The 22,440-nt window shown below is 62.5% G+C and overlaps 1 protein-coding gene across 2 annotated transcripts in view; it reads left to right on the top strand.

Annotated features, from left to right (window-relative positions):
- The window catches only part of COL4A2 (collagen type IV alpha 2 chain), a 153,324-nt gene extending 134,718 nt beyond the window's left edge, over nt 1-18,606 (top strand). For both annotated transcript variants that reach the window (XM_059143852.1, XM_059143851.1), the window contains 19 exons: nt 583-744; nt 1,533-1,703; nt 2,417-2,560; nt 4,144-4,266; nt 4,556-4,737; nt 6,828-6,891; nt 7,088-7,162; nt 8,792-8,899; nt 9,598-9,705; nt 10,364-10,435; nt 10,757-10,882; nt 11,857-11,973; nt 12,547-12,708; nt 12,820-12,918; nt 13,249-13,395; nt 13,539-13,655; nt 14,266-14,457; nt 15,397-15,683; nt 17,646-18,606. In XM_059143852.1, coding sequence (XP_058999835.1) covers nt 583-744; nt 1,533-1,703; nt 2,417-2,560; nt 4,144-4,266; nt 4,556-4,737; nt 6,828-6,891; nt 7,088-7,162; nt 8,792-8,899; nt 9,598-9,705; nt 10,364-10,435; nt 10,757-10,882; nt 11,857-11,973; nt 12,547-12,708; nt 12,820-12,918; nt 13,249-13,395; nt 13,539-13,655; nt 14,266-14,457; nt 15,397-15,683; nt 17,646-17,903 — 2,714 coding nt within the window. In that variant the 3' untranslated portion in view covers nt 17,904-18,606. The remainder of the gene's footprint in view (nt 1-582; nt 745-1,532; nt 1,704-2,416; nt 2,561-4,143; nt 4,267-4,555; nt 4,738-6,827; nt 6,892-7,087; nt 7,163-8,791; nt 8,900-9,597; nt 9,706-10,363; nt 10,436-10,756; nt 10,883-11,856; nt 11,974-12,546; nt 12,709-12,819; nt 12,919-13,248; nt 13,396-13,538; nt 13,656-14,265; nt 14,458-15,396; nt 15,684-17,645) is intronic.
- Nucleotides 18,607-22,440: the final 3,834 nt, after the last annotated feature.

The following is a 22,440-nucleotide window of genomic DNA, read 5'->3' as shown; positions in this document are numbered from 1 at the left end:
CGGGCTCCGGGCTCAGGCCCGGCCAGGAGAGCCCACAGGGAACAGGGGCGCAGACACAGGACCGCACGGCCACGGCTAAATGAGCGCGGTGGGGACCCACAGAGTCAGCTTCCGAGACACCTTCCGGAAGAAGTGACCCCCCCCCCCGCCCCCGGCACAGATCCAGGCTCCCAGCCGCTCCCTCGCGGCACCGTCTGCGACAGCAGGGACAGGCGGGCTCCCGATGTGTCCACGTGACACGGTCCTCCGACGCACGCTACCCTCTAACACGTAAAGGATATTTTAGAATGTGGCAAAATGCTCCAAATAGAACATTGAGTGAAAAAAAAGCCCAAACTCGGGCTCTCAGCTGGGCGCCAGGCTGCCGGTGTGAGCTCCGTGTGCTCGCCGGACGGGCCGTCAGTGGGAGGAAGTGCCGACGCCAGCCGTGGGGCGGGGTGACCTCGGGGTCACTGTGAGCTGATCCCCGAGACTCGTGGGCCTCCTGTGGGTTTCTCCGGAGCCAACGAAATGCTGTCTGTGAGGAGGCGGCTGCATCCGCGGGTGCAGGGCCGACCTCACACCCCTGTCTTGGTCCCGCAGGAAGCCAGGGCATGCCGGGAATGCCAGGCCTGAAGGGCCAGCCGGGCTTCCCAGGACCATCAGGCCAGCCAGGCCTGCCCGGGCCGCCAGGACAGCACGGCTTCCCAGGAGCTCCAGGCCAGGAGGGGCCCTTGGGTCGGCCAGGCGCCCCTGGTCACGGAGGTAAGGATCCCCCCATCCCCTGGGGGGTCGGGGGGTCGGGCCTCACATGACTGACAAGTGAGGTAGCACCAGCGTACCCAGGGGTTCTCAAACTGGGCTCCATGGCACCCCTCCCAGAGCTGTAGGGGTTCCGAGAGAACCTCCCGCTGAGCCAACTAAACAATGGACAGTTGTTCTCACCGGACTCTGAGGCCAGACGTCTCACGTCCCCCTGGGTGCGTCCAGTCCCGACCTCTTCTGAGATGGACACCGGTCGCCTCTGACTGGACCCGTCGCTCTGGAATTACCTCTCCCGGGCCCTGTCCTGCAGAGCACCCACACCCCAGGGTCCCGGGGCTTAGGATTCCGACATACGACACGGGGGGGGGATACAGCTCAGCCCAAACAGGTTCCAAAACCACAACATGGATTTGCCAAACAAGAAACCGAACCTCCACGTTCCTGCTGTCCTTGGGGTCCCGGGAGATGTCAGTAGGAAGAATGAAATTTCCCTGCGGAACTTCAAAACCGCTGCTGCGCTTTGAGGAGGGAAAGGTTTTCTGAAAGGGACAGAATCGGGGAAGAGAAGAAGGGGCTTCCTTCAGGGCCAGGAGGCTGGGGGTAGGAGGCACGGGAATGAAGCCATGGCCATTGGCCTCCCAGAGCCCTCCACAGAGAGGCCGAGTGCCCCACGCGGAGGCTGCGGCGACGACGTCCCTCGGGTGCTGTCCAGGGTGGCGGGCCCTGGGAGCGCTGAGCTCTTCCACGTTTGCTCAGCAGTTTCTACTTCCCTCTTCTCTGCTTTTCAGGTCTGCCTGGAGACAGAGGGGACCCAGGGGACACAGGTGTCCCTGGCCCCGTGGGCATGAAGGGTCTCTCCGGCGATAGAGGTGACCCTGGTTTGCTGGGGGAGAGAGGCCCCCGAGGAAGTCCTGGGTTCAAAGGAATGAGCGGAATGCCTGGTGTCCCCGGGCAGAAAGGTAACAGCGAGCACATGGCGCTCCCTGCAGTGGGCACTGGTTACCCTGAGACTGGGAGAGGCCAGCCCCGCTCACCGGTGGGCCGGGGCCCCAGGAGGCGTCCTACCTGGGGGAACAGGCCACGGCTGCTAGGCTGAGTGGGACTGGCCTGCCCCAAAATGCTGAGTCACTCGTACCAAGAGCCGGTGGGAGGCCTCTCAGGACCCTGGAGTCCGATCCGGAGGCTGGAAGGTTTTACAAAACCAAAACTAAGGAAATACCTGGTCCCTGGGCTCGGTTTATTTGCACACAGAGGCCAGTTTTCCTAGAAGGGAGCCCTCTGGTCCTTGACGGTGGGGCCACACGGTGATCTGTCTCTCCAGGGGTCCTTTGTGGGATCCTCGCACTGCGCACAGGGTTGACGTCCTGTCGTGTCCTCTCCGGGCGGCCACGGGCATAGGTCACCGTCTGTTTCCCTTGGGTCTTTCATAAGACTGACGCACACTGGCCGTCCGTCTTGGCCCCAGCGTCCGGTCGGCAGACTCTGCGCCACTCTGTGCGTCCCAGTCTGCTCGAAGGTCAGCGGACGGGCCCCTTAGCAACGGTGTCCCAGAATCCCTATTTCAGGGTAGGAATCTTCGCTTCCGAGCGTCACTCTGCAGCAACGTCCCCGATGAGCGAGACTGAAAAGCCCCGGGTGCCCGTGGCTAACCCAGCTTCTCGTCCCTCTGCAGGCGGGAGAGGTTCGCCCGGGATGGACGGTTTCCAAGGCATGGTCGGGCTCAAAGGAAGACCCGGGCTTCCGGGAAACAAAGGAGAGGCCGGATTTTATGGAGTTCCGGGACTGAAGGGCCTGGCGGGGGAGCCGGGTGTGAAAGGTACGTCCAGCTCTCGAAGCACCTTTCTGACGGGGTCGCAGCTCAGTTCTGTGGAGTGTAGCTCTGTCTAAAGCAGAACTTCCAGGAACCCCAAACCTAGGCACAATTAGAAAAGAAGGAAACTTAACACAAATCAGAAGACCACCCCAGCTTCAGCCCACTGGCAGCGTCGCGAGAGAAGAATCCAACCAGAGGAAACTTTCTTGTTTATATTCAACAGAAGTTTTTGTGGAGGTAAAATTAAATACAAGCGCAGTTTCGGGTGACGCCATGAGGTTCCGTGTTGGTACGTAAGTCTGGTCACCACCTGTCACCACCGAGTCCCCACCACAGTCACGGAGCTTTCTCCTGAGGAGGACGTTCCAGCTCCGCAGTCGTAGCAACTCTGAAACACGCCCTTCAGGGTCATATCAGCCGTCCTCCCGTGCCGCGGCTCATGTCCCCATGACCCCTGAGCTTACATGAAGGAAACCTTTAAGCACAAAAGAAGCAGCTACGTTAGGGACGTGGCGACGCGTCGTAGGAAGCCTTCTGGCGTGACTATTCATGGCGAGCGGAAGGTCAGGTGAAGCCGGGGGAAAAGCAGAAGGTAAACCCCAAAGGAGGGGAGCGTCGCCTGACCAACAGGGACTCTGTACTCCAGGCGGAAGGCGCAGCACCACGCCGAGGAGGCTGTGACCCACAGACACGAGGTCGCGTCAAGCCTGGCGTGGGCGGGCTGCTCAGGACCCCACGTGGGAGGCTCCTAGTCCCGAAAGTGTGTTGCAACAAGCCACATCTCCATGACTTGTGTGGACACCCTTGTTCTGCAAGTGTCACCGTGACCTCTGAAAACAGAATTACCGATGACCAGCGTTACTGAGGGCATGCTCGTCGCCCGCGGCTGCGGGGCACGCAACGCGCAGCGGGTGGTGAGAGCAGCCTGGCGGTTGCCTGGAAAGGCAAACAGAGGCACCGAGCACGTTCCTGTCTGGTCGAGCCCCGGAGAGGGAAGGCGGGCTCTGCACGCGCACGTTCCGGCAGCGGGCTTCCCGACACCCAAAACCAGAGACAGGCTGAGGAGCCCATGTGGGCCAGTGACACACGGATGTCACGCGCAGGAGTGCTGACCAGCGAGAAGGAAAAACCAGGGCCTGAAACCTGCCGGAGTGTGGTAAAATCGAGAGCGTTTTCCCTCCTCGTCTGCTTCCCTCGATGGGAAATGTCGGAACAGGGGCTCTGCAGACGGCCGTGGATGCGCGGCCTCCGGGGGCGGGGGGGTAGGCAGCGGCTGGGGTGACCGTTGACGGGTGCGGGGTTCCTTTCCGGGTGAGGAGATGTCCTGCAGTCCGGCAGCGGCGGGGGTGCGCGTCCGCACGCGGCTCACGTGCAGAAGGGGCCGCAGGGTATGCCGGACGGTAGCCTCGGCCTCGGCCTCTCTCGGACACTCTTGCCCCCACTCAGGCCCAGTGGGGACCGGGGGTCCATGCCGGCTGGAGCTCAGAGCCCCTCGGGACTCGCTGGCCGCGACAGCCGCGGCTCCTCCCGTGCCCCTCGGCCTGACTCAGAGGCCGAGAGAGACACTGTGTTCTGCTCCCCTGCAGGCAGCCGCGGAGACCCCGGACCCCCAGGGCCACCTCCCATCATCCAGCCAGGAATGAAGGACATCAAAGGGGAGAAAGGCGACGAGGGGCCCATGGGGCTCAAAGGGTACCTGGGCCTGAAAGGTGAGCACAGCCCGCCCGCCCCTCCCCCGCCCGCCCCCCCAGTCCCACGGCGGCAGCTTCTGCACCAGACGCCTCTCTGCCCGAGACAGGCCACAGCGTTCGAACGCCTCTGACCCCGACACCTCGGCCAGGCGGCCTGCGGGTCCTCTGCGGACCGAGGAGCCTCACGGTCCCGGGGTCAGACGTGCGGCCGTCGGGACCACAAAGCGCAGGGCTTGGGGAGGGCAGCCGCATCCTCCTGGGGCGTTGACGCCAGCACAGGTACCACTCACTCGGGGCTCTCCCGCAGGTGTTCCCGGAATGCCGGGCGTCCCCGGGCTGTCAGGCATCCCCGGGTTGCCAGGGAAGCCGGGCTACATCAAAGGAGTCAAAGGAGACACTGGCGTCCCTGGAGTGCCGGGTTTACCAGGATTCCCCGGCGTGCCCGGCCCCCCTGGCATCATAGGTTTTCCCGGGTTCACAGGAAGTCGGGTAAGTGCGCGTCCCCCCATAATCACTCTTCTCCCCTCCGCTCTCGAGCGGGCTGTGGTCTCACGTCTGCTGCGGTCCAAGCGGTGCGTGGCCAGCTTCAGAGTTGGGGTCCCCGGGTCACTGGAAGGAGACACGGTGCTCAGAGCACCACCGTCGGAGATCTGTGTGGCACCCGCAGCACGGCCGGCCCTCCCGTGGGCTGCCGTCGCATGGAGCCAGGTGTCCACGCTTTACCCTGGGGGCTCGGAAAGAACACTACACTAGCCGTTTAGCTCTCCAAACCCTAAACTCAAGCATGCGTGACGTCAGGACTGAGGACCCATCCCTGGGTCACAGCACGGAGAGCGTCCCGGCCGTGTTCCCACATTGCTTTCCTCGTGTCTGCGCTGTGGCTCCAGGTGCCATGTTGCCATGTGACAGGGACACCCTCTGAGCCCAGGCAGGGCTCCGGTCTCTCCGCACCTGCCTCCTCTTGGGTCAGGCATGGCTGGCGGCCACCTGCAGTATCACAGGGCCCCGGGCGCGGCGTGCGTTCCGTGGTGGGCGGCTGTCCATTGGCGGGCAGCTGTCCAGCGACTGTAGTACAGGAACTTCTTCTGTCCCGCCGTTGTGTGAAGCTGGCTCACACGCACAGGGCTTACATGCACGGGGCTCACGCACATGGGGGCTCAGCGCGTGGACCCCTCCCCAGCATTCACGGTGGGCTGAGCATGTGCCGGGCCGAGCAGAAAGTCTCACCACCCAGCAGTGGCCCTTCAGCAACAGCCCACATGGCCTCTGGCCGGCCCTCTCGACGTTCATGACACGTCCGTGTCCCTCCACGGCCTGCCTGCCGTCCCCGCCGGGCTCTGTGGCTCACAGGACCTCGTGTGCGGCCAGCGGCCCGTTAGAATAAAAAGGATGGAAACGTTCCTTGCAGCATGGTCCTGCGGCATGGTCCCCAGTTGCCAAGCCTGGGAGAGCCCCAGTCGCCAAGCCTTGGGAGGACGAGCACAAGACATGGCCCAGGCCGACGGGGAGCCAATGCACACAGGCGAGAGAATTCCCCAGAAAGGCAGCCACACAGGTGACTCGCACAGACGTCATGCTGAGCGAGCTACAGCAGAAAGTCCTAACAACGCAGACCCGTGCGTGTGACGGTCAGGAGCCCACACGACCGTGACAGATGGCAGTCGGACGGTGGCTGTCCCAGGCAGGGTTGGGGACTAGGAAGGGGTGCAAGGAAACCTTCTGGAAAACATCCCGTGTCTTCGTGTGCGAGGCACGCGAGTGACGTTCGTGGAGCCGTGGCGATGAGTGTGCCACACGGACGTGAGCTCCCCGTCCAGAGAGGACGCCGAGAGAACGGAGCGCGGGGCGGCGTCTGAACAGGGACGTTGGGCGCTGCCTCCCCGCTGCTCCTGGAGCAGAGCCGGGGTCCTCGTTCGGAGACTCGAGTCCGCCGCACCGGGAGAGATCACCACACTGCAGCGCAGACCGGCGCCGCCCTCCATCGGAGCAGGGAGAACCGTGCTTTCCGGGGTTACGTGGTCACTATCCACGGATGCAACGTCATTTCGGGGTGTCTCGGCGACCGCAGCAGAACACAGCCGGGCGACATCAGAGCAACCTGGGGAGCCCAGCGGCCCTGTGCGGTTGCCTCCTGCTGCTTCCCGGCGGGGTGATCTCCGCAGAGCAGTTAGCCTCTCCGGGCCTCCCCTTGCTTGTCTGTCGAAGGGGACACCGAGGACCTACTCCACAGGGTTGTCCTGAAGTTTAAATGAAGTTCTCGGGACGGGACCCCGCACAGTCACACGTGCACAGCCGGACGGGGCGGGACGCGGGTAGCCATGCGTGTCACCACCACCGTCGTGACTGCTGTCACTTCCCTGCGAACCCCGTCGTCTCTGTCCCTAGCGTCAGTAAGCCCGCTCGGTCCAGTAGAATCCGCTGTTACGTGGGAACACTCGAGGGCTTTGCTGCAGGCCGATCAGATTACAAACCCAGCGTGTGGGTTTTAGCCAGGCAGCTGGACAGGCTCAACCCTCCAGGGTTACCGGCTAACCTCGTGCACACCTTCTGAGGGGTTTCCACGTCTGACCTCGTTCTAGGGCGACAAGGGAGCTCCAGGGAGAGCGGGCCTGTATGGCGAGGTCGGCCCCACCGGTGACTTCGGTGAGTATGCTGGGACGCGACCGCAGGCCGTCCGCCATCCAGAGCACCCCGGGCAGGTGTGGCGGTCAGACCCCGAGATGCCTGAGGGATTTCGAAGCCAATTATTCCTATAAGGAACGTGACGCAGCCAAGTTGCAGAACTAACCACCTGCCGACGGGAAGGCCTGTCGTCAGCTGTTTTTTCCGCCCACCGCAGGTGACATCGGAGACACCATCAATCTGCCGGGAAGGCCTGGGCTGAAGGGGGAGCGGGGCGTGGCCGGAGCCCCAGGTACGTGAGTCCTTCCTGCCCCTTCACTGAGCGACAGCCCCGAGCCCCGCGGCGGCTCCCTCGGGCACTGGGTCACTGCTGGTGTGGCTGAGCCACGTTTCAGGGAATGTTTGACGTCTTCCAGCCCACGTGCAAGCAAGACGCGGGAGTTGTTTATTAAACGAAACTTAAGACCAAGTCAGGAAAGCTCTGTCTGTCCCTGGAAGGGACATTAGAGGACAGGAAGCCGATGGCACAGTGACAAGCACGTCCTGTAAATGGGGAGGGGCTCAGCAGAGGGCAGTGGGCGTCAGGCCAGTCCCTGGAGCGAGCGGCACACCAGGCCCGGGGCCTCGTGGGACAACGCGGCGCTCCCTCCTCCCGTCAGAGCATCCTGCGAGTCCAAGGCGGACATCCCTGCTTGTACGCATCTGGGACAGGTGCCTCCCGGGGGTTTTATCTCCCTGCTGCAGTCCTAGGGGCGGCCCTGGAGGGGGAGAGAGTGTCCATTAGCTTGGCCATAGGGAGGCTGCTGAGCCCGTGCTTTGTCTAGAAGCCAGAGTGGATGGGGATTCAGCCTTGCGTGGAGTCAGAAAGGGGCCCGTCGAATGGCTCTGCGGGGCTCGCTGCCGATCTAGAACCTGGTCTCCCGGCGGCTTCCCTCCCTGCCCACGGGTACCCTGGACTCGCGGAATCGCCTCTTCTCAAGAATTTCTCAGACAGTTTGGTCTAGAAGAGCAGAAGTGTGAGGCCATGTTTGCTCTGTAGCCACGGATAAGGACCCCATTTCCCATCCATTCAACTGGAGACATGTCAGGGACGAGCAGCGGCTCCCCACCGGGAATCAGGGCTGTTCCCCCTTGAACATTTCAGTGTCACTTACCCACGGGCCCAGGAAGCAGAGCCTCCTCCGTGCGCACGGCCAGGGGACCAGATGTCAGGACTCCAGGGTCCCAGGCACACAGGGGCCATGACGTCAGCCACCCTTGGGGTGCGTCCCTGTCCCTCAGATGGGAGGGGGTGCCCGAGAGGTCAGCCACAAGGCCGACCCGTACAGCCAAGGGGGTGCCCCAGGGAGCCCGAATCACATCCAGTCCCGGTGGGGCACCGAAGCTCAGGCCTGTCCTCGGGGGGACGACGCAGGTAGTTGTGAAGGAAGGCGCACCCGGCAAAGGGAGGCTCAGCGCAGATTGCTACGACACTGAAAGCATCAGTAGAAATAAGCAGAGCTGCTTCGTGGTTGCTCTTCAAGACCGGGAAAACGCGTGGGCCTCTCCCGCGGGCTGGATGTGCTCAGGGCAGGGCGGCGGGCGTCCTCCAGAGCCGGCCATCCAAAGAGGGGACGAAGGCAAAGCCGTGATGCGTTTTCTGGCCAAGGCTTGAAGCGACTCACGAGCATTTCCCTGGTGTCCTGGGGGTCGCCCCGGTCAGCCCCACCCAGCACATGGGGTGGACACCAGCGCGCGGGGCCACTGACTTGGAGACGGTGTTGGGGCGGAAGGACCGCGCTCCGATGCGCAGCCCGTTCACAGCAGAAGCACCAACGTGGAAAGACAGCATCCCCTTCAGGGTGTGCCCCTGAGCCCTGCGAAGGCTGGGCCCCAGGGATGCGGCGCCTCCCCTGCTCCAAGCAGGACTCTGTGCTTCCAGGGTTGAAGGGCTTCTTCGGGGAGAAAGGAACAGTGGGCGAAGTCGGCTTCCCCGGGATAACAGGCATGCCCGGCGTCCAAGGCCCTCCCGGAGCCAAAGGGCAAACAGGTATGACCTCTTGCCGTCCACAGCCTCCGGGTGTGCGTCCTCCCCCCCCCCCCCCCCGGCTGAGCCTCCGCCCTCCAGGCCCCCCGCTGAGGCGGCCCGGGTGTCTGTGTCCTTGTCTGCTGCGACCGCACTCTGCCCCAGGAGGCTGCCTCGTGCGTGCGCCTTGCCTGTGACCTAGCTCGGTCTTAGAACCAAACTCAGGGGAGGACCGAGCCACAGGCCGCAGGGGGACGCGCAGGGGGCTGATGCACATGCTTGTGTGGCCCAGTGTCTGTCTCCCCGTGAACGCAGACCGAGCCCTGGTTCCGGGACCCCTTCCGTGCAGCGGAGTACGCGGAACGGGTTTGCAGATCCCGAGTTGAGGCGGAAAGTGAACAGGGAACTCGTTTCGAGCTTTTTTCTCGCTGCTGCTTTTGCTTTGTTTCACCTTGCTTTGTGTGGGACCTGGGAACCCCGACACCCATCCTCTGAATCTCCGGGTCCTCTGGGCACCCCTGCTTGGAGGACGGAAGGAGAATGGGGGAACGCAGGCTGCTCTCTCCTTGGCAAGGCTGCCTCACCCCCAATGCACCTGAATGAGGGGTGATTCCCGGCTGGAAGGAAGGCCGTGCTCTCCCACGATGCCCTCCTCCTCTAGCGAGGACCTGAACTGAGGCGTCAGTCCCACTTAAGGACACGTGTGTCCCCCCCCCCCCCAGGCTTCCCAGGACTGACAGGCCTGCAGGGGCCCCAGGGAGAGCCAGGGCGGGCAGGACGGCCCGGCGACAAAGGAGACTTCGGCTGGCCGGGGGTTCCAGGATCCCCAGGTAAGAAAGAGCATTTCTGCCTTTGCTGACTTGACACATGGGGTGGTTCTGAGCCAGTCCGTAGGGCTGGGGAGAGCTCCTGTTGGCCGGGCTGACCCCGCTAGTCGGCACCCAGGCAACGCCGACGTGGCCAGAAGCTAGTGTCCCTGATGTTCTGTCCAGGGCTGGCCGGAGCTCAGGGGTCATCTGGTCCAGCCCGGGACAGGCCCTCAAGGCTGTGTTGCTTGGAATGAAAGGGGCCCACCCCCCCCCACTCAGTGCCCACGTCACAGACAGCGTCCCCCCCCCCCCCCGCCTCCCGTGTCTGCTCTAGGACTGCGTGTCCTCGGGAATCCAGCCAGACCGCTGGTTCCAAGCACGGTTCTTACAAACCAAACCCACAGAGTGCCTCGGGGGTGTCGGGAAGAAAGGACACGCCACTTCCCCACAAGGCTGTGAGGAATCTGCAGAAAGATTCCAGGAAAACAGACTCGGTGGGAAGTGCATCTCCTGGTGACACGCACGTGACTAACTGACAAGTCATGCTGTGTGGAACGGGCCAGGCTTCCGCGTGAACCGGACGGGTGACCGTGAACTAGCAAACAGAAGCAGAGCTGAGTCAGGTTAAGGTCCCCTCGCTCTCTGGTGCGTGCGGTAACCATGAACGAAACCCGCACAGGTTTTCCCGGCATCCACGGCGTCAGCGGCTTGCACGGCCTGCCAGGCACCAAAGGCTTCCCGGGATCCCCAGGTACCCACCGCTGCCTCGGCCACACGGCCACACCCAGCCATGGGGGAGGGGGCGCTGAGGGGCATCCCAGCCTCAGGGGCTCAGGGATCAGGGCAGCTCCCCTCCGGGGGCTGCATGGGTGGGGGCCCCAGTGCTTCCGCAGACCGAGAAGGGGTTCAGCCACCATCAGGTCTGGGGCACGGACGCTGCCTGGCCAGCTGAAATTTCCGCGGTGAACTCCGGCTCTGCTCCCGGGTCTCACGGCACAGCGACTGTCCCGCGTCTGCAGATCAGCCTGGCTCAGGCCAGGAAGCTCACGCCACTGCTGTTCTCCCGCCGCAGGTGTGGACATCCACGGTGACCCCGGCTTCCCTGGTCCTGCCGGGGACAGGGGTGACCCAGGAGAGCCCAACACCCGCCCAGGCCCTTTCGGAGCCCCAGGACAGAAAGGGGAGCGAGGAGACCCAGGTGAGACCGAGCACCGCCCAGGAGCACCGCCTGCTCCACCAGCCCCGGGCGGGCGTCTGTGAGTCTGAGAGATGAGGCGCAGAGCGGGCACGGGCCCTGCCGGTTGCTCTGCAGAACCTCTTGGCCAGCCCCCCCACATCATACTCTGTTGTAGCCCATCGGGGTAGTGACTGAGGCGAGGACCTAGGGGCGGTCCAGCGGCGCGTCTCGGCGGGGGCGAGGACCTAGGGCACAAATCGCCTCTCTTACTCGCATTTATACGTCGGGGAAACGCCTGCCCCAGAGCTCAGTGTCCGATGGCTGTCTGTCTGTCTGTCTGCGAGGACGACTGTGACCCCGTAACTCTCCCTGACCTCCGCTGAGCTGTGCGCGCCAGAGCGCCCCGGCGTCCCCGACTCATCCCACAGCTGTCTGTGCAGCACCTGTTTTCGGGAATCCTTGTCGCCCCTGCCAGGGAGCCCCTACACTCCATCCGAGGGTCCCGGGACAGTCCGTCCGCTGCAAGGCCGCCCCCCTGCACGGAAGTCACAGCAGCCCCGTGACCCGGTGGCGTCTGCACCGGACGGGTGGTGCTGCCCGCTGGGCCACAGGCTCTGGCCGTGACTGGGGAGGGAACTCTCCACTAAGACACCCTGTTGACACTGAGCTGAAACAGGGCTGGGGCCCAAGCTAGCGCAGGGTGGCCGCAGTGGGGACTGAGAGCATCCGTGTGGCCCAGAGGCCTCATGCGGCCAGGGCTGGCACATCTGGTGCCAACACCCGGGCTGGCGAGCAACAGAACCAAGCTCTCGGGGCCACACACTGTCCCAGGCTCATCACCAAGCTCGATGCACGGGCCCTCCCTGGACCCAGCCTTGGGCGGCTCCCAGCACAGCCTCCTGCCCCCCGGAGCAGGAAGTGGCAGGGAGGGGAAACCATGCATGGACACGTGGGATGCTGCTCCTCAAACAGGTTTCTTCTGTCTCCCTCCCAAGGGGAACGAGGCCCCATCGGGAGCCCCGGACGTCAGGGGTTCCCAGGCGTCACCCCACCTTCCAACGTGTCTGGCTTACCTGGTGACAAAGGGGCGCCGGGCATATTTGGCCTGGAAGGTAAGCAGGACTCCCGTTTCTATGGGGGCAGAAGCTGGTGGGGACCAGCTTACTTTGGAGATGCAATAGACTTCGTCTCCTCCTTGAGGACATTGTGCAAAGTGAAATAAGACACACAGGAGGGGACGGGCACTGTGAGGCCACTAGCTCACGGCCCGAGAGTGCTCAGATCCGCAGCTGGAAGAGGCCACTGGCTCACGGCCCGAGAGTGCTCAGATCCGCAGCCAGAAGGGAGGAAGCGGGAGCTGGGGCTGGGGGAGGCGGTGGCGACTCGCTGACTCCTGGGAACGGGGCTTCAATTTGGGAAGGCGAGGGTTCTGGGGTGCACGGCGGCGATGGATTTACTCGGAGCCCCTGAACCGCATGCTTTGAAATGGTGAAAACGCTTAGTTTTAGCGTACGTACGCGAAAATAGTCATCGGTGTTAGACCCGCCAGACTGTCCCAAACCAGTGACTTTGCATCTGGCCCCCGGGCACGTCCTGCCGCGCGCCCTGGCGCTCCGTGGCCAAGCCTGCGTCCAAGCCCAGGCCTCCCTCCCACATAACCTCTTTCTTGTGATGCATGTCCACAGGTTACCGAGGGCCCCCCGGGCCGCCTGGGCCTGCTGCTCTTCCTGGAAGCAAAGGAGACGAGGGGAACCCAGGAGCTCCGGGAAACCCCGGGACCAAAGGATGGGGCGGCGACCCTGGGCCCCAGGGCCGGCCCGGTGTGTTTGGTCTCCCGGGAGAGAAAGGTAACAGTGCCCCCCAAGGAATCCTCAACTTAGGGAGACGGCGGCACGGGTCAGAGGCGGCTGGAGCCCCCGCCACACAGGCGAGTCCTCCATGTCCTGCTTGTCTTGTAGGGCCCAGAGGGGACCCAGGATTCATGGGAAACACAGGAGCCACTGGGAGTGTAGGCGACCGAGGCCCTAAGGGACCAAAGGGAGACCGAGGACTCCCAGGTAAGTGGCCATTCGCACCCTGCAGACCCCCATCTCGGCACAGGGAATGGGTGTCGGAACTGTCCCTGCCCCCCAGGCTTGGGGACTCCTCTGGGGGCCCCTCTGCCATGGGGACCTGCCATCGCCTCTGCTGGGACGTGGTGAATGACACGAATTGCCAGAAGAGCTGAGCGACTCTGAGACGGGTTATAATGCGTCTCGTCTCTGAGAGCAGCGGGGTTCCAGAAAGCTCCACCGATGGATTCAGCCGATGAAACAACGGAATACAGATGAGAGCAGGAAAGCCACAGCGTTCTCCTGTGCCAACGGGGTGTTCTTCTCCCTTTCCAGGTGCCCCTGGTTCCGTGGGAGCCCCTGGGATTGCAGGAATTCCCCAGAGGATTGCCATCCAGCCGGGGCCAGTGGGTCCTCAGGGAAGGAGAGGCCCCCCGGGGGCGCAGGGCGAGATGGGGCCCCAGGGCCCCCCAGGAGAACCAGGTGGGAGCCCCTGCTGCAAAGCCTTCATGTTTGCTTTGTCCTCACTGTGGTTTTCTGGCTGAAAAGGCTTCATTCAGCCGCAGTGATGCTGTGCCCCCTTCCTGCGTCCCGTGCTGGTGACCTCTGGTTCCGGGTCTCTGCAGGTTTCCGTGGGGATCCCGGGAAGGCAGGGCCCCAGGGGAGAGGCGGTGTGTCTGCTGTCCCCGGATTCCGAGGAGACCAGGGGCCCATGGGACAGCAGGGGCCGGTGGGCCAGGAAGGTGAGTGGTGGATGGTGAACAGGAAGAGGGCAGGGCCCTCCGTCCAGGTCTGGGAAGGGATCCAACGGCACCAAAACAAGCAGAGAGGAGAGGCCGGGGCAGTGGCAGGGGAGGGACGTCCCGTGAAGTGATGACAGTGTCCCTGGAGGGAGGAGTACGGAAAGGCAGGCTCGACCAGGACCGCGGATTCCACGCCTTTGAAGGGTCATCCTGCTGGAGGCAGACTGGCCGTCTTGTGCTCTGGGTCAAGCCACCCCTGGGGCGGCGTCATGGGAGGCCCGTTTCTAACCCAGAAATGCCCATGCGTGCAGGGAGCTGCCTGCCCCCAAGAGGTCCGGCCGGGGTGGAGGAGCCTGGCTCTCGGGCAGAGGAAGCCCATGTGTGGGGTTGGGGCTGGACGGTCCTCCTTCTGGCTCCGAGGGTCGCAGCGCCTGGCCTCTGGCTCAGCACCCTGGCAGATCGGGTCGTCCGCAGGATGTTCTCAATCTGTGAGGGGCAGAGCCAGTGAGGGCCGGGCCTCGGGGAGAGCAGCCGCAGCCGCAGGAGGCGAGCCTGGTGGGCTGAGGTCCACACGGCAGCTGAAAGGCGGCCACTATCTCCCGGGATCCAGGGGAGCCGGGCCGCCCAGGGACCCCCGGCCTGCCAGGCATGCCGGGCCGCAGCGTCAGCATCGGGTACCTGCTGGTGAAGCACAGCCAGACCGACCGCGAGCCCATGTGCCCTGTGGGCATGAACAAGCTGTGGGGCGGATACAGCCTGCTGTACTTCGAGGGCCAGGAGAAAGCCCACAACCAGGACCTGGGTAGGTACCGCCGCCGGGCCCGGGCCACCCCAGTGAGGTTCGCACTCAGATGGCCCAGCTCCCCGGGACCCAGGGCTGCCGCCCGTTCCCACTTTGGGCTGCAGAAAACACGAAAATGTCCTGTGAAAGCTCTGAGCCTCAGGTCAGCACCCCAGAGAGTGCGCGACAGCGGCCTCCCCGGGCTCCAGGGTTCCCACCGGGCCCTCGCCCCCCACCCACCCCCTGCCTGGCCCCTAAGCCGCCGGCCCCTTGTGTGGGCTCTGAGAGCAGGCAGAAGGAGGCCCAGGGACAGCCTGGGCCGCAGGCAGAAGCCCCAGAAGAACAGACAAGAATGTGTGTACACAAGCCTGCTTGAAGGAAGCCTGGTCGCCAGAAGGAATTCAAATGCCTCCCAGGCCCATAGAAGGCGTGTGGCAAGCCTCTGCTAGAAACGGGGGTGTGCAGGGAGAGCGCCTTCGTCTGTGACAGCTGTGGTCAGGCTGACAGTTGGTGCACATTCCTGTCCGCACGTCCTGGTCCAGCCGCGGGGTGGGGCCGGCTTGCTGTGGGGCCACACCCTGGGCTCTAAGCTGGGCCGGGCTCTCTCTGGTCTCACCCAGCCCTGCCCTGAGATCAAGCTGATCTTCATACCTTACTAGGGATGGGTGTGGCCGGCCGTCCTTCTGGGAGGGCCCCTCAGGGTGTGCTAAGCCGGGACCTGTCTGGATCCCATGGGTGATTCTTGGGGCTGGTGTGTTAAGACCCCCAGCCAGCGTGTTTGTTCATAAAGACCCACTCCCTGCCGACCCCAGCCTCATCCAGAGGCGTGTGTGCCAACTTCTGGAAGAGCAGGGCAGAAACATCAGGTCTGAGGCCCCCTCAGGCGGCTGCTGAGTGGGCCTGACGCCCGGGATCCTCCTCTGGCCTGCTCGACTGTGACCCTGGGACCCCTCTCCACAGGGCTGGCAGGCTCCTGCCTGGCGCGGTTCAGCACCATGCCCTTCCTGTATTGCAACCCGGGTGACGTGTGCTACTACGCCAGCCGGAATGACAAGTCCTACTGGCTGTCCACCACTGCCCCACTGCCCATGATGCCCGTGGCTGAGGATGACATCAAGCCCTACATCAGCCGCTGCTCCGTGTGTGAGGCCCCAGCTGTCGCCATAGCAGTGCACAGCCAAGACGTCTCCATCCCCCACTGCCCAGCTGGATGGCGGAGTCTGTGGATTGGATACTCCTTCCTCATGGTACGTGATACCTGCCTACTTTCTCTCTGAGCGTGGAACTGGGTGGAAATCTAGTTCCTCTCGCAACCACATGCTGCCTGGGGAAGCAAGACAACTGTCTTTGTAAGAATAACCACACGGGACAGTTGTTCAGGTTGTGCACTGCACAAGGGTGCCTGGCCAAGGGGATGACAAGTGCACTTTTGCCTGCACTTTGCTAACTGAGCCATGTTAGGCATGGGCTGCCCCCACCTATGGGGCCCATGAATTTGCCACCATGCCCTAGTGTGGGGTATAATCAGGATAAACTACGCTGCCATGATAGCAACACTAAAGTTTTCCTGCTTACTCCTCCATGGCAGAGAGAAAGGAAAGTCCAGCAGGGATAGTGGGCCTTGTGATGCACTGATAGTTATTATAACTGTCATAACTCCCTACTATATTGACTAGACACCCAATGTGTTAAATATTTCATAAATTATATATATATCATAACCTGTACGTTGTAGGAAAAGAGAAGAATTGCTGTCTTACTGTTTTTAGAAGCGCTAGTGCTGCATCATTTGAAGCAGCAGAATCCTGAGTTCTGTGCAAAGACAGGCACATGGTCTGCTTTCCAAGAAGCTGACCCTGTAGGTGACTCTTGAGGACAGACAGAAAAACCCCTTTTGGTTGCACGTGACCATCAGGGAGCCTTGTGCGTAGGCAAGCCACACACTCTGATCTTTTAACTTGCTTTAGAAATTCAAAAACAAAATGGACCTTGTTCCTCATAAAGGGAGCGACGCAGTCCCAGCTCCGAGGCTCCCTCCAGCTGTCCTTCCACTCCCCGCGTGGTCTCAGCTCCTTCACACCAGGTGGGGTGGGAGGCGTCTGTCTGCTCACCCGAAGCAGAGCACGGCTCTGGGCCAGGGAGCCTCTTCCGTTCTGTGAGCAGAAGATTCCAAAGCTTTCCCTTCCTGTGGTTTTGTGCGGAGAGGAGAACCCAGGTTTCCCGTCCAGAACGTCCCAGAACAGCCTCCCTTGCTATGGGGTCCTGTAGTCACAACCACTCCCAGTGCACAAACCACAGCCCGCACTTCCACGCCAAGCAGCACGTGTCTCCACGAGCCTCCTGCGTGCCTTGGCAAGAGCGGCCGCAGTTATGAGACCAGGAGAAAGGTCCCTGTGACGCCGGTGCCTCTGCACCGCAGCAGCCCAGTCATCTCAGCGGCTAGTTGTTGTTCGCCGTCCCCCGATGGAAACCGTGATCACCAACTCACCTGTTGGTTACAGACAAATCGGCAAGCAGGGATTCTCCACACTGCGCCCATCCCCACTCCACAACCTCAAGCCGAGTTGGGGCTCGAGGGGCCACTGTCCTTGCTCCTTCGTTTTACCTTACCAGCCTCCCAGGCTGACCCACACGATGACTTTGTTTTCTTTGTGTTTTTTTTAAGATTTTATTTATTAATTTGAGAGACAGACTGTGAGAGGGAGCACAGGTAGGGGGACTAGGAGATGGAGAAGCAGGCTTCCCGCTGAGCAGGGAGCCCGATGCGGGCTCCAGTCCAGGACCCTGGGATCAGGACCTGAGCCGAAGGCAGGTGCCCAACAACTAAGCCCCCCAGGTGCTATTTTTTCTGTAAAAAAAGGTTAAATTCTGGTATTGCAGCTGCCAGACAAACTTCATTCCTTGAGTGGATGATGCGGGAGATGGTATTTTCCCAGGTGAAGTCATCCGCATCCACTGGCGATAACCCACTTCCGTTGTTCTGGTTTTCACTTAACCACCGGCTGTGGGCGTGGGCTCCGGTCCCTGGGGCTGCTGTCCATGGGCCACCCAGCCTCAGCCGCGTCCCTAGCGCGGAGCGTGCTGCAGGCGGGCTGTGCAGGCGAGGGCAGATGTCCAGGGGCGGGGGAGCAGTGAGAGGGAAGTGCCTCCCAGCCCCCGGCGACCCCCGGGGGTGCGCTTACCGCTGGGTCCTGTCTCCCTCTGTGCAGCACACGGCCGCGGGCGACGAGGGCGGTGGCCAGTCGCTGGTGTCGCCGGGCAGCTGCCTGGAGGACTTCCGTGCCACGCCCTTCATCGAGTGCAACGGGGGCCGCGGGACCTGCCACTACTACGCCAACAAGTACAGCTTCTGGCTCACCACCATCCCCGAGCCCAGCTTCCAGGGCGCGCCATCCGCCGACACCCTCAAGGCGGGGCTCATCCGCACCCATATCAGCCGCTGCCAGGTGTGCATGAAGAACCTGTGAGGGCCGCGCTCCGCCGGGGGCCGCTCAGGTGCTTCCTCGTATCCTGTTACCTCAGAGGGTGCCCCCCAGACAGAGCTCCTTCTCGCCTCCGAAAGCCCGGTGGAAAGGCTACCAAAGAAATTCCGCACCCGCGCTCATGCCACACAGCCCCTCGCCGTGCGCGGGTACCGGTCCGCTCCCCGCCGCGGGCGCTGTCCCGCACCCCGCAGCCCTGCCCGGTGGCACTAGACTCTCCGCTAACTTCTCCCTCCACACCTGTGCAGTCACTGCTTCCGAGCACCGCCCCAGCCGCCGACGGAGCTCCCGGCGGGCTGGTGTGGACAAAGGAAGCCTGAGCTCACCGTCGGGTCCCCAGGGCGGGGTCTCTGGTCCCTGCACCAGCAGCTCTGTTTCCTCCCGGAGACCACTGATGTGGCTTTGAATCCCCTCAGGAAAGCCAGGTGTGCCTTTTCTTTTGGAAGACTTAGCGGGTCCTGCGGGGTCTCCTGTCCCGCGTGTCCTTGCAGACCCCCCGGTGTGGGGGCCCCGAGGAGCAGACCGCGGCTCAGCTCTGCTGTCCGCCCCGCCCCCGGGCTGCGCACTCGGGAACCCACTGCCCCAAGTGGCCCCGGGGACTGACCCTCTGTCCTGGATGACTTGTACGCCTCTGACTCCTCTAACCTCTGTAACCACCACAGAATAAAAGTTGGTTTTGAGCTTTTTATACCCCGTGTCGTTGGCTGCCTTCATTCGCGTCCGAGGGCACAGGTGGCCGGCACAAGCCCCACGTGGGTGAGCCGGTGCCCGCAGCACTTCTCCCGAGATCCCGCAGGCGGAGCCCAGGGTGTGGCGCTGCCATTCGCGCTCGGGGAGCCGTGCGTGCTCCCACGCCCCAGCCGCCACTCGCGGGAGCCATGCAGAGACACACTCGTGGTGCCGCTCAGGTGCTTCTCGCCCAAGGCCCTGGACCAGATCTCCGAACGGCCAGGAAAGCCGCAGGCACACTCTGGCTTCAGTCTCTCTGGAACCTGGCTGGTCTTTGGGAGCCCAGCTCAGAACTTGTTTTACCCTTTAAAATTCAATCTCATATTAAATGTTTCTAATGGGAATTTCCACGTCACAAGGTAAGCATTCTGCCTGACGATGTTGTTTGAGATATACCAGCGACCACCTTCACTCGCCTTCCCCCAGAAGCTGACCAGGACAAGGACTCTCCACAGGAGGGTCCTTTAGGGTCATGAGCCCCCATTAGGGAGTGAAGGGGTCTGGCAGAGTGAACCAGGAAGGAGGACACCTTCCTAAGGGGGCAGCCACCATGGGCGATTTAGGGCTCCCTCCTGTGGGCACCCACGGAGGACGACCACAGAAGGAGCCTCACCTTGTGCAGCCTAGGCACTGAAAAGGGACGTTTCCCTGCGCCAGCTCTTGCCCCTCATGGTCAGGGGCTGCCTGCCACTGTCCGGTCCCTTGTGCTCCCAGGTGCGCGGGCTGAGCAGGATCCCAGGTGGGGGTAGTGGAAAAGCAGCAAAGCTCATGCAAGATGCCACAGGCACCACCTTACACTGATGGTTTCCATAGCAACAGCCCTAGCACCACACGGGAGGTGAGGTTTGAAGCCAGGATTTGAAAAATGCCCAGCACAGGGGTCCCCGCAAAACTCATGGAGGCAGCTATTCCGGACTCCGGTCCCCAAGATCAAGGGGCTCGAAGTGTGTCCCAGTCACGACGGCAGCTGGGCTTGGGCAGGAAGCCATGAAGCACAGGGCGCTGGGGACCCTCTCCCTAGTGGGCCACAGCCCCTGGCGGCCTCCCCATCTACAGACTGGCCCTTGTGGGACCGGCGGGGGAGGGAGGTCTCGCAGAACACAGGCCGACTCCCGGGGGCCTTCCTTCCACAGCTCAAGTTCAAGAGCAAAGGGCAGCTGCAGTAGGCCAGCTCCAGAGGTGCGAGTCAGGTGATGACATGAAGGGGCCTCACTGCAGCTGCTTCCAGAGCCCATCTGAGCACTGGGTCGGAGTCCAGCCTCTCCGTGGTGGGAGGGGGGACCCATGCTCTTCCCTGGGCTGACTCACCCCTAATTCTATGCTCTGGAGAAGGGAGGGCTCCTAGAAAGGGGATTCTTGCATCCGGGTTATGGGGATCCTGGGGTCTCCCTCCCTGCTCCAGCACAGGAACCCCACCCCCACCACCTACAGAGGCGTGAATGTGCGAGGCCGCCAGAGGGGTAGGCCAAGGGTGGAGGGTGGGAAGTGCTTCTGGAGACGCACACACGCTGTGTCTGGGGGATGGCGGGTCCCCCTCCCCAGGCCAGCCCACCTGGCTCACCCTGCCCTGACCCTCAGCACCAGGCTCTGCTTCCAGGCTTCCAGGCCTTCCCAGTACAAACAACCCGACGCGAGGACCCATGGGGCCTGCCTCTGATGTTGGACAGCAGGTGCACAACCGCCCCGACCTTGAGAGGGGGGACACAGCAGCACATGGAAGGTATGTGGGGAAACCGGGTGCTGGCAGTGGGGCTGGCTGGACACCCGGGTGAGGGTTTTCCTCGCATGCAGGCAGCTCTGTCAGAACTGAGTTCAGAAATGACAAAGTTGGGAGCTGGGGGGGTCAGTGGGCTAAGCCACTGCCTTCGGCTCAGGTCATGATCTCAGGGTCCTGGGATCGAGCCCCGCCTTGGGCTCTCTGCTCAGCGGAGACCCTGCTTCCCTTCTCCCTCGGGCTGCTGCTCTGCCTACTTGTGACCTCTCTCTGCGTCAAATTAAAAAAAAACCTTTAAAAAGAAAAATAAATGACAAAGTTGTACTTCTAAGAGGTCAACCCACAGCCTGTGCTGAGGGGGAAACAGGGCTCCCAGCTCCCAAATTACACCATTCCCAGCCCGAACCATCCAGGCTGCTGCTGCCCCACACCCCACCTCAGGCGCCCAGAAACATTCAAGGAAGAGACGTTGTGGAGAAGGCGGCATCCATCGCGCGAGGACGGTGGAGACCAGGGAGAGAATGCGCAGTGGTGGCTCTGAGACCAGGGGCAGCAGCCTAACCAGCTGTCCGTGGCCTCCCCACCCCCCCGCAGAGAAAAAGAAGGAATATTCGAGGTCACCAGCTCAAACCCACATCCAGCCAAGAAATTCCCTGTGTCTCTCCACCGGCTGGCTCACTGACCCAAGTGACCTGAAGCTTCCCCAGTGCTGACCGGGTTCCCTGTGTGGGGACCAGGCCCACGCGGTCAGAGGTGGGAACCCACGAGCAGGCTGGGACCCATGGACCGGGCTGGCATCCGAAATCCACCTGAGACAGAGCCCACGTGACGCCTATTTTTAGAACAATCAAGGGTGAAACACTTCCGTGTGGTTGATGGAGAGAACGTGCCATCCCTGGGCAGCCCCCAGAACACATAGCCAATCAGGGACACAAGCTGGGGGTGCTTAGGGCAGATGGGCAAGAGAAGCAGAGAACATTCGGGGGAAAGGGCCACGGGAACCCAGCCAGCCCTGCTTTCCAGCAGGGACCACAAGACTGACTTTCCCAGGACACTTTCTCCTGCACAGGCCACAGAGACAAATCTCAGGGCCTCTCTGGCTGGTGGCAGGTTTCGAGGGCAGGTCACGAGCAAAGGGCTAATTAAACCAGCTTGACGACTCACAGATTCATTTTCACTCTCTCATGGGCTCTGCTGTGGGACTGAAGTCTGAGACCTCTGGATGGGCTCGAAGAACCCGGTATCGGAGCAGGGGAGCCCCAGGCAGGGACAGGAGGCTGCGCTCGCTCCATCCCGCAGGCTGGCCCACGCTCGCGCCTGGAGAAGGCGCACCGCAGGGGAGCAGAGGAGGCCGTCTTGGCAGGACCCCCCAGCAGACCGCAGCCCTCAGCGCAGTCACCGCACGCTTCCCCAAGAGTAAGGACTGCTTTCTTGCTAGCCTCTGCCACACCTCTGTTATGGACGACCGACCCCTTCTCTCCCCCAAAATCCGTCTTTGGAAGCCCAGACCGCCAGTGGGACAGTATTTGGAGGTGGGGCCTTTGGGAGGTCAGGGGGTAGGGTCCTCACGATGGGACTAGCACCCTTGCAAGGAAAGAGAGCCCAGAGCTCGCTCTGCCCACTCGTGGACACAGTGAGAAGGTGGCGTCTGCAGGGGGAAGGGGCCCGACCAGATCTGCCAGCCCCCGGACCTCCACTTCCAGCCTCCAGGGCTGCAGGAGAGAGATGCGCCCAGCCTGCGTGTTGCTCCAGCAGCCCACGTCAGCTGAGACGCCCCTTAAATTTCTCAGAAACAAACCCTGCTGCTTCATACCCTCCCTGTCTTAGAATCTCCTGGCGACAAAGCCGCCCACCCACCAAGCACGGGAAAGGGGGCTTCGAGTCAGTAATCGCCCGTGTGACCCACGAAGCACACCTGAGCAGAGACAGACCTAGATTTCTGTTCCTGGAGCTCCTGTCTCGAGACGACAAACAGACTGATCTAAATATTCTGCAATGTCTAGGGGTCCACTGCAGTTTAAAGACAGAAGCGCTCAGCTCACTGCCATCTCCCAGGCACCCCCAGCAAGGGCCCACCAG

The sequence above is a fragment of the Mustela lutreola genome, chromosome 13 (assembly GCF_030435805.1).
Source record: "Mustela lutreola isolate mMusLut2 chromosome 13, mMusLut2.pri, whole genome shotgun sequence".
Classification (NCBI taxonomy): Eukaryota; Metazoa; Chordata; class Mammalia; order Carnivora; family Mustelidae; genus Mustela; species Mustela lutreola.
This window is presented reverse-complemented; position numbering and strand designations above follow the sequence as displayed.